Genomic DNA, 10887 nt, shown 5'->3' on the forward strand with positions numbered 1-10887 from the left:
ATCCTTTGACTTTCTTTTGGTTTGTGAAGGTTCATCTTTTTCCACAACAGTAATTTTGGTTGGTGCTGTGAGCACCTGTGGAGTTGAAGATGGCTTCTGACTGCCAGGCTCTTCCTTGGTCCTTGTCAGCTCTGTAGTAGCATGTTTTGGGGAACGTTCAAGACCCCTTGACTTGATTAATGTTGGTGAAAGATTAGCTTTCTCCACAACATGAATAGTAGTTGATGCTGTTACCAGATCCAGAGGTGAAGATGGCTCATGAATGTGAGGGTCTTCTGTGTTCTTTGTCAGCTCCTTGGTAGCAGGTTTTGGGTATAGTTTAAAACCCTTTGATTTTCCTTTGGCAGGTGAAAGCCCTCCCTTTTCCAAAATAGTTACTTCAGTTGTTGCCGTCACCATCTCTGGAGTTAATTCTGGCTTCTGACTCTGAGTTTTTTCTGTGGTCTGAGTCAGCTCTGTGGTAGCAAGATCTCGGGAAAGTGTCAGACCCTTCAACTTTCTTTTTGTTGGTGAAAGTTTACCCTTTCCCACAAAAGCAATGTCAGTAATTTCAGATGGTACTGTGACCACCTCAGGAGTTAAAGATGGCTTCTTACTGTAAAGCTCATCCATGGTCTTTGTCAACTCCGTACTTGAAAGTTCTGAAGAAACCTTTTTACTCTTTGATTTACTTTTGGTTATGGGAAGGTTAGTGTGCTTTACAACATCAGTTTTAATTGCTCCTGTTCCTACCTGTCCACTTGAAGCCCTCCCACTGTAATATTCTTTCTCAGCCTCCTTAGACTGTACTTCAATACTTCCACCAAGAGCAGAGACTGGCTCTACAGCTGTGGAAACATCCAGGCACCTGGTCTTCTTACTGGCTGGTAATTTGTCTAAAACTGCAGTTTTAGTTTGCTCTCTGGAGTCAACTGAATCCATCTGACTATTAGGTTCTTTCTTGACATCCATAAGCTCTGTGGTAGCAAATTCCCCAAAAACTTTCAGAGCCTTTGATATTCTTTTGGTTGGCGAAAGATTTCCTTTTTCAACAACAGCAATTTCAGCTGTTGCTGTGACCACCTTTGGAGTTGAGGATGGCCTTTGACTGTCAGGCTCTTCTTTGTTTTTTGTCAGTTGTGTGGCAGTAAGTTCTGGAGAAAGTTTAAGACCCTTTAACTTTCCTTCGGTTGGTGAAATAACATCTTTTTCTACTACACTAATTTCAGTTGGTGATGCGACCACTTCTGGACTTAAAATTAGCTTATGACTGTGAGGCTTTTGCTTGGTCTTTGTCAGCTCCTTGCTAGAAAGTTCTAAAGAATCCTTTGCACTCTTTGATTTTCTTTTGGTTAGGGGAAGGTTAGTGTCTTTCACAACATCAGTTTTAGTTGTTCCTGTGCTTACCTGTCCAGTTGAAACATTCACACTGTTGTATTCTTCCTTAGCCTCCACATCAATACTTCCACCAGGAGCAGAGACATGCTCTTCAGCTGTGGAAACATCAAGACGCCTTGGCTTCCTTCTGGCTGGTATGGTAAATTCCTCCAAAATTGGACATTCAGTTGACTCTCTGGAATCTACTGAAGACTTCTGACTGTCAGTTTCTTTCTTGACATCAATCAGCTCTTTGGTAGGAAATTCAGAGGAAAGTTTCAGATCCGTTGTCATCTTTTTGCTTGGTGACAGCTTTCCTTTTTCCACAACAGTAATCTCTGTGGTCTCTGTGACCATCTCTGGAGTTGAGGATGGCCTTTGACTGTCAGGCTCTTCCTTGGTTTTGATCATATCCATGGTAGCAAGTTCTGGAGAGATTTTGAGGCCCTTGGACTTTATTTTGGTTGGGGAAAGTTCACCTTTTTCCACAACAGTAATTTCAGTTGTTGCTGTGACCACCTCTGGCGCTGAATATGGCCTCTGACTGTCAGGCTCTTCTTTGGTAATCATCAGCTCTGTGGAAGCAACTTCTGGAGAAAGTTTAAGACCCTTTGACTTTCCTTTGGTTGGTACAAATTCTCCTTTTTCCACAATAGCAGTGTCAGTTGTTGCTGTCAGCACCTCTTGAGTTGAAGACGGCTTCTGACTGTGAGGCTCTTCCTTGGTCTTCGTCAGCTCTGTGGCCGCCATATCTGGGGAAAGTTGCAGGTCCTTCGACTTTCTCTCAATTGGTGAAAGTTCACCTTTTACCACAACAGTAATTTCAGTTGGTGATGTGACCACCTGTGGAGTTGAAGATGGCTTCTGACTGTTAGGCTCTTCCTTGGCCTTTGCCAGCTCCTTGGTAGCAAGATCTGGAGAAAGTTTAAGACTCTTAGCCTTTGTCGGTGAAAGTTCTCCTTTTTCCACAACAGTTATTTCAGTTGTTGCTGTGACCAACTCTTGAGACATCTTAACAGACTTTTCCTCCGGGCTCTGGGGTGCATCATGCAAGTGTTTTTTTGACACTTTAGCATGCACTTCTTGCACATTGCGATCCTTGACCTCTGTGAGTCTTTCTTTTGTGGTTTTCACAAGCTCTAGTTTAATCACTGTTTCGCTTGGTTTTACAGGGTTTTGCTGTGATAACCTTACTCCTGCGGATGTTATCTCTGCTTCATTTGGCTTCACTTCTGCAAAATCAACTACATTATCTTGCCTTTCAGTGGTGATTTGTTGCATTTCTACTTGTGTTTTACAGGTCGTCTTCTCTGATTTAGTATTATCTTTGTTTTCTGGGGTTCTTTCACGTTGGATACCTGTTTGAACAATATCTATCCTTGGCTCTTTCGCTCTTGTGACTGATGTGTTTGCATCCTTCTCCAGGCTGGTCGGTAAATCTAGTTGTAGTATGCGCACGTCAGGGCCCATGTGGATTCTCTCCATCCTCAAATACTTTTCATGTAGACTTTGGGGTACATCGTGCATAATAGGTGTTGACACTTTGGGATGCTCTTCTTGGACCCCATGTTCCTTGAACTCTGTAGCTCTATCCTGTGTAGTTTTCATGATTTCCTTCTTAGTGTCGGTATGGCTTGGTTTAACCGTTTCTTGCTCATATAATCTTATCTCTATCAATTCTGTCTCATGTGGTTGCAATGTTTCAGAACCAGACGGTTTGAGTTGAGCAGAGCCCCTTTGAGTCACATTGTCTTGATGTTCAGTACTACTTTGTTGCACCTTCATCTTAGTCATTTCAACAGCAGCTTTTTCTGGCTTAACATCAGTAGTCGTGATATCTTTGTTTTCTGGCAATCTTTCGCTCTGGATACTTGTTTGAACAATATCTATTCTTAGCTCTTTTGCTCTTGTGACAGATGTCTTTTCATCCTTCTCCGGACTGGTCGGTATATCTAGTTGTAGGATGCACACTTCAGTACCCATGGGGAGTTTCTCCATCCTCTCAGATTTTTCTTCAAAGCTCCTGGGTTCATTGTCCATGCCATGTGTCAAGAGTGTAGAATACTGTTCACTGACACCATGTTCCTTGACAGGTTTGGGTCTTTCCTTTTTGGTTTTAAAGAGCCCTCTTTGAGTCTCGGTTTGGCTTGGTTTCACCATATCTTGCTCAGATATGCTAATTTCTATGAATTCTGTCCCTGCTTCATCTGAGGGCAATGCTTCACAAGCAGGAGTTGGTTGGGCAGAGTCCCTTTCAGTAACATTGTCTTGACATTCAGCACGGCTTTCTCGCACTTTTATTGTAGTCATCTTAACTGCAGCCTTCTCTGGCTTCACATCAGCAGCGGTCATATCTTTGTTTTCTGGTACTCTTTCACTCTGGATACTTGTTTGAAGTGGATTCATTGTTTTTGCTCTTGTGAAGGATGTGTTTTCACCCTCATCTGGACTGGCCTGTAAATCTAGCTGTATAATGTGCACTTCAGGCTCCAAGTGGATTTTCTTAACAGAATTTTCATCCAGACTCTTAGGTGCATCATACACGTCATGTGTAGACACTTTATAATGCTCTCCCTGAACATCATAATCCTTTTTCTCTTTGGGTCTTTCCTGAGTGAGCCTCAACTGACTCACAGTTTCACTTGGTTTCATTAAGTCTTGCTTGGGTGAGCTTATTTCTGAAAGTTCTGTCTCTGCCTTATGAGGCAGCGCCACTGCAAAAGCAGCAGAGTTAGGTTGAGTGGAGTCACTTATAGCCACACCTTCTGCCTCTTGCTGATCTGGCTTTATCTCACATGTCTGGGTTGCACCAATCTCAGGCAGATCGAGGACAAGATATCTCTTCTGACCCTCAACTGTGTTTTCCCATAACTTTGCTATGTAGTCTGACAAACCACTGGGCTCGGTGGAAAGAGGTGGTTGTGTTTGAGGTGCTGTACTTGTAGACTGGGTAATGGCTTCTTCTGTGGCCTCTTTAGATCGAGTTTTAGGCCCCTGAAGCTCGGAATGTGGTTGTTTATCCATGATTTGACTATCAGGCACGTCCTTGGTTTGAGATAAACCCGTGAAAGCAGGTTCTGTAAAAGGTTTAAGACCCTTTGACTTTCTTTTGGTTGGTGAAAGCTTTCCCTTTTCCACAACAGTAACTTCAGTTGTTGCTTTGATCACCTCTGGAGTTGAAGATGGCCTCTGGCTGTCAGGCTCTTCCTTTGTCCTCGTCAGCTCTACGGTAGCAAGTTCTGGAGAGCGTTTAAGACCCTTTGACTTTCCATTGGTAGGGGAAAGCTCTCCTTTTTCCACAACAGTAATTTCAGTTGTTGCTGTGACCACCTCAAGAGATAAAGATGGTTTTTGACTGTGAGGCTCTCCCTTGGTCTTTGTCAGCTCTGTGGTAGCAAGTTCTGGGGATAGTTTCAATTCCTTCAACTTAGTTTTGGTTGGTGAAAGCTCTCCTCTTGCCACAACAGTAGTTTCAGTTGTTTCTGGGATTAACTCTTGAGTTGAAGATTGCTTCTTACTGTCAGGCTGTTCCTTGGTCTTTGTCCGGTCTGTGCTAGCAAAATCTGGAGAAATTTTGATACCCTTTGACCTTCTTTTGGTTGGTGAAAGTTTACCTTTTTCCACAACAGTAACTTCAGTTGTTGCTGTGACCACCTCTGGGGTTGAAGATGGCCTCTGACTGTCATGCTCTTCTTTTGTCTTTGTCAGTTCAGAGGAAAGTTTAAGACTTTTTGACTTTTCTTTGGTAGGTAAAAGCTCTGCTTTTCCCACAGCAGTACTTTCAGTTTTCCCCATGACCACATCTGGAGTTGAAGACATTTGACCGTCTAGTTCTTTCTTATTTCTTTCAGGCTCCACATCAGGTGATCTATGGGTAACAACTGTCTCGGAAGTTGTTGAAAGGTCACCATTCTTTGACTTCCTTCTGGTTGGCACACGCTTTGCTTCTTCCTTAACAATACTTTTACTTTGGCCATTGGAACTCAAGCAAAATGTTTGATCTTCAGTTTCTATCTTTGTCTGAGGTGCCTCAGTGTCAGCTAGTTTAAGAGGTGATTCTGTACTCTTTGACTTTCTCTTGGGTGGTGGAAGCTTAATTTGTTCAACAACAGCAGTTTTGGCTTGCCCTTGAACATTTTCAGGTTCTTGTTTTGTTTCCTTCGGCTCCACAACAGTAATTCTACCAAGGGGAGACATTGGCTCTGGGACTGTGGAAACCTCAATACCCTTTGATTTACTTCTGGTTGGTGTAACTTTAGTTTCTTCCACAGCAAAAGTTTCATTTTGCTCCCTGGAGCTCAATGTAGGCTTTTGACTTTCAGGCTCTTGCATAGTCGCTGCCACCTCTTTGGTAGCTTGTTCTAAAGAGAGCTTTCGACTCTGTGGTCTTCTTTTGGTTGGAGAAAGCTTCTTTTCTTTCACGACAGTAGTTTCAGTTGGTTCTGTAACCACCTGTGGAGTTGAAGAAGACTTCAGGCAGTCAGGTTCTTTCTTATTATCTTCAGGTTCAACATTAGTAGTTATGTTATCGGCACCAATTTGCTGCAAAGTTGTGGTAAGTTCAGCACTCTTTGATTTTTGTTCCCTGAAACTGAAAGCAGTTCTCTGACTTTCAGGTTCTTCTGTCATCTGTGCTGCCTGCTGGTCGGGTGTTGTTGACTTTTGCTTTAGTGGTAAAACCTCACTTTGTTCCAAAACAGCAGTTTTAGTTGGAGCTGGAGCCAACTCTGAGGATGAAGACTTCTCAGGTTTTTTCACCACAGCTGTAGTTCTTTCAACGGCTGACACTGGCTCTGGAACAGTGGAAACGACAAGACTCTTTGACTTTCTCCTGGTTGTTATAACCTTAGCTTCTTCCTCCACAACAGCTGCTTCAGTTTGCTCCTTGGATCTCAGTAAAGACATCTGACTGTTGGACTTTTCCACGGTCAGTGTTTTCTCCTTGTTAGAAAATTCTGGGGAAAGTTTTGGACTCTTTGACTTTGTTGGCGAGAGCTTACTTTCTCCCTTAACAGCAGTTTCTACTGGCTGTGAGATCCCCTGAGCAGTTGAAGAAGTCTTCCCTTTCTCAGGTTCTTTCTTAGTTTCCTTGAACTCAGAAACTGGTTCAGAAGTTGTGGAAGATTTGGAAGTCTTGGACTCTTGTCCTTTTCGTACAGACTTAGGTTGCCCAGCATCTGCTTCTGTGATAAGCGCTGAAGTTTGGAGAGACATCAGATTCTCAGCGTCACTTTTGATCTGTGCAGGTTTTGAAACAGTAATCTTTAAGGACACGTCTGTACTCTTTGACTCTTTACTGGTAGGTCCAAGCTTGGCCTGTTCAACAACCATGGTCTCAGCTTGCTCTGTGACTGACTTAGTGTCAGTTGTCACAGGGGCAGACGTGAATGGCTCTGATACATCTAGAACAATGGTTGTGATACGCTTTGTTTCTTCTACAGCAGCAGTTCCGATTGGATTTCTGGGTGACCCTTGAGTAATAATAGTTTTCACCATTTCGGGCTCCACCTTAGTCTTGGAAGGCTCTGTATCAGTGGCCAAAGTCTTTGACTTTCTCCTGGATGGTACAGGTGTAGTTTTCTCACCAACACCAGGTGCCGACTGCTCAATGACCTTTTGGATGAGTACAGATTCTTCAACAGCAGGTTTAATTTGCTCGGCACCAACTGGCTCAGCTGAGGTATCTGGCTTTATACTTTTAAACAGTGATTCTTCAGAAGTGTTGAAACGTTGAGCTGTAAAGGGTTCTGAAGGATTGGTTGGACTCTGAGATTTATTTTTTGTCAATTCAATTCTGGTTTGCTCCGCACCAGCAACTGTTATGTCTTCAATGACTGCTGTCACAGCAGGCTTTAATGTTTTAGCCTCAATTTTTAGCTCAGCTGAAACTGACAATTCATCCTCAATAGATGTACATTCTTCTGTTGAGGGAATGTTTTTCTGTTGATGTTTTTTCTCAGGTGAGCGCTTGCTTTTCCGTGGTGGTGCCACTACAGATGTCTTTGTTTCCTCTTGATTACCAGGAAGGACATCAGGCAGCTTTTGTTTACTCTTTCCATCAAGTTTCTTCGAATGAAAGAGTAAAAACAGTATTAATTACTGCAGAGTTACTTAGAATTTCATATGAAATAGATCATGATTGAAATACCTTTAAGCTCTGGTTGAGAGAAGCCTTGTGCGTGTCTGCTTTTCTGAGTGTCTCTGAACCCTGGCTCAGGAGTTTCTCAGACAAGACTGGCATCAAACATTCTGTTAGAAACGACTGGTGGGAAAGCGCCTCCCTCAGGCTGGCCTGCAACTTTTCACCTTCCTCTAACGTCGCCTAACACCAGGAAGAAAAAAAGAAATGTTAAATCTGTGTTTGTGTGTGAAATGTCAGAACAACATTTATAACACATTGCCAAGTGAGCATAAATAAGCCACTGACAAATGCTCCATTAGAGTCAAAATGTTACACAAATCCCAAAAATCTTTTCTTTGATGAAAATGTAATGTATATTTTCCGCAACAAACTCGCAACATCAGTTTACCTGATTATAGTTAAGGGTAACATTAGAAAATATGAGCATAAAAAGAATGAATGACACTCTTCATAGGTCCATCATCACTCCACAAAATGCAAACACAGTAGAAAACAAGATGAAGTAGGCAGCTTTCAGATGTATTCAACTGCACAAATGCTTACTTGCAAAGTACTTGCATTGCCTGGAAAAACAGTAAAATAATTAAAAGACAGGAACCTGCACAGAAGAAATGGACTCTGATGGTTTGCTGTAGTTCCATTCCTGCAGGGCGTGAAGACAGTCCATCAGACAGCGAGCTGTGTTTGTAGAGCACGTCTCCTGATGGTCACTCAGCCTGGACTTTAGACTGTAAAAACAATGAAATCATATGTATTGCATACGAAAATATTTAGCATGGTATCTGCATGCATCATACTAGATGACATAAAAACAGACTTTCTTTCTGCATTAAACAGTGCAAATGCAACAACTGCAAGGACAGATTAACAAAAACATAACAACAGAGAAATGTTTATGTATAAATGTGAGTCTAATTGCTTAGCTCATGGAACCAGGCATTAGATGACATGAAGTCTTTGGATGTTTCAAACAGGTTATAAATCAGGAGAACTCTATGTTTCCATGTCATTCATCAAGAGCAGAATGATCCACTAAGGCATGTTTTTGGTATGTAAGAATAATTGAAAACTAAATTGAAATAGAGGGATGCCAGCTGAGGATTTGTCATTCAGAAGTGAGCTGTATAGTTTAAAATGCCCCAGTGGTGAAGTGGACAGATGTTACTGCATGTCATGTGACTTGGTCAGGTATGTGCAGACCACCTCTTTCTTGTCTACAACTTGAGCGAAACAAAAATATATAAATCAAACAGATCTTGGCACCAATCAGTCATGCTTTGTTTTGATCTATGTGCGGCAGCACTACTGCAACAATAAGAACATGTGGTGAGATATGGTACCTGTCGTGCTGCTGGGATAAGGACTTCACCAGACTCATAATTTCTGATGGCAGCTCGTCAGTGGCAGGTGTAGACTTTACTTCCTGGTGAAGGTCATTAACTTTCACATCCAAATCCTTCAGAGAATTCTCACAGTTCTAACAGGAGAAAGACAACAACATTACTGGAGTAGTCTTGAGAGGCCTTCAACAGCGTCGCGTTAGCAGAATTCACAGAACTGCAGGTGGAACATGGCAGTGGTTTTACATGTCGTTGTTGGTACTTTGGTACTAGATGATGAAAGCGATAGCTGCATTAGGTTTTAGATCAGGATGAATAGAGCAGTAATAACCTTAAGGCTGTGCCAGTGCTGTTGGAGCTGAGCGATGTTGTTCTGCGGTTCGCTGTAACCGAGCGCCTGATCCAGAGAGCGGAGCTCCCACTGCAGGGCTGCAGCTCTCTCCTTCAGCCCCTGGGCCCTCCTCGCCAGCTGACCGTCCAGCTCCTCCAGCCGCGTCTCACAGGCCACCAGGCGCTCCCTCACCTCCCGCTCCGAGGTGGCACAGAGGTCGTGGAGATGCCTGACCTCCAGGGTCAGGGCATCCTGACCTCCTGGGGTGCAGAGGCTCAGCAGACTGTCTCTGGAAGAGTCCAGCTCCTTCATCTCTCGCTGCTCCCTATCCACTGTCTGCAGCAAGGCCTGGTTACAGGAGGGAGAAACAGGAGAACCAGATTATTAAAATGCAGAAAGAACAATTTGAGTGAAAGAGCCGTTCACTATTTGGTTAGAAATTGTAAACATTTCTATTAGAGATGCACCAGTATAACTTGTCTTGGCCACTTCCAATGTCCTAAAATCTGACCTGATTTTCTTTCTTAACTTCTTAACTTAAATGACAGCATCCAAAAATAGTTTTGTAACTTTTCTTTTATGGAAAATTGAAATTAAATTGTATGTTTATAAGAAAACATTGACTATTAAATAGCTTTTCTCCAAAACTGCACCAAGTTAGAGGACCTTCTCTCACCAAAAGTTTGGACTTGCAGGTGTTACAGATTATAAGTTTTACATCTTCTTCACACAGGCTGAGGAACTTACACACTGACGACATGATGTGTGTGTGTGTGTGTGTGTGTGTGTGGCTGTACTATGTGCAGCAGCTCTCATTGTGTGCACGACATGCTTGTTGCGTGTGTGTGGCTGTGTGTGCGCGATGTAAAACCATCGTGCGGCACAGGTGTGTAAATTTGACAGGCAAAAAAGCCGTATATATGAGACTGATTGGCCGGGAACCGGTCATGGTCGATCAGCTGACAACCCGCCGGTTTCGACTGTTGGCTCATCGATTGGTGCTTCCAATAATTATATATATTATATTATATTATAAATGTGAGAAAAGATTTGGGAGCATGTATTGGTTTGTTTCTAGTAAAGGGATTCCTTCTGTTTGGTGCAATACAACATGAATATTTTCATTGATCAAAATCGGTGCCACTCGCTTCTCTCAAGACTCAAACTAACAATGTGTGTCTGTGTTTCATCATCTCACCTTCAGAGTGTTGACAGCGTTGTGCAGACCCCGTCTGTCCTCTGGAGGAGCTCCTTGGCATTTAACGTGCTCCCTCAGCCAGTCCTGGGCTGCTTCGTGCTGCTCCACCAGCTGGGTGCACTGCCTCTCCGCCTGCATGCCCTGCTCCAGGTGCGCTACAGCCTCCTGGAAACAACAGCAGATATCATTTGACAGAGAAACTCGGCCATTAGTCAAACATGTGTTCTACTTTTTAAAAGGGAGGCTGAAGGGAAACAACGGGATAATGGAGTGGGAGGGGAGAGGTCGATGCTGTGGTGGTTGTCCTAAATATAGACGCTTATAAATAGAGTTTGAACTTAGTCGTATGACATAACATCCTGGTGTTATGAAGAAATAACTGCCTCTAAATAAAAGGGTCCACTAGTAATGAAGTGAAAAATATGTAAGATGTCCTATGTTGATATAAAACATTTAATGCCTTAGCAACTACTGATTGATAACAGTTATATAACATTTAAACATGTCCTTATATATATAT

General features: G+C 42.8%; 1 protein-coding gene across 7 annotated transcripts in view; it reads right to left on the minus strand.

Annotated features, from left to right (window-relative positions):
- LOC116397578 (nesprin-2-like) overlaps positions 1–10753 on the minus strand; it is a 92184-nt gene extending 81431 nt beyond the window's left edge. For 4 of the 7 annotated variants that reach the window (XM_031873120.1, XM_031873123.1, XM_031873122.1 and 1 more), the window contains exons 1-6: positions 10368–10753; positions 9170–9517; positions 8839–8975; positions 8097–8226; positions 7505–7678; positions 1387–7422 (exon numbers count right to left, since the gene is read on the minus strand). In XM_031873120.1, the coding sequence (XP_031728980.1) occupies positions 1387–7422; positions 7505–7678; positions 8097–8226; positions 8839–8975; positions 9170–9517; positions 10368–10505 (6963 nt within the window). In that variant the 5' untranslated portion in view covers positions 10506–10753. The remainder of the gene's footprint in view (positions 1–1386; positions 7423–7504; positions 7679–8096; positions 8227–8838; positions 8976–9169; positions 9518–10367) is intronic. The other 3 variants (XM_031873124.1, XM_031873125.1, XM_031873121.1) reach the window with 1 other exon arrangement.
- Between the last annotated feature and the right edge of the window lie 134 nt (positions 10754–10887).

Source organism: Anarrhichthys ocellatus, unplaced genomic scaffold (assembly GCF_004355925.1).
Source record: "Anarrhichthys ocellatus isolate YVR2014 unplaced genomic scaffold, GSC_Weel_1.0 scaffold69, whole genome shotgun sequence".
In the NCBI taxonomy this organism is placed as follows: Eukaryota; Metazoa; Chordata; class Actinopteri; order Perciformes; family Anarhichadidae; genus Anarrhichthys; species Anarrhichthys ocellatus.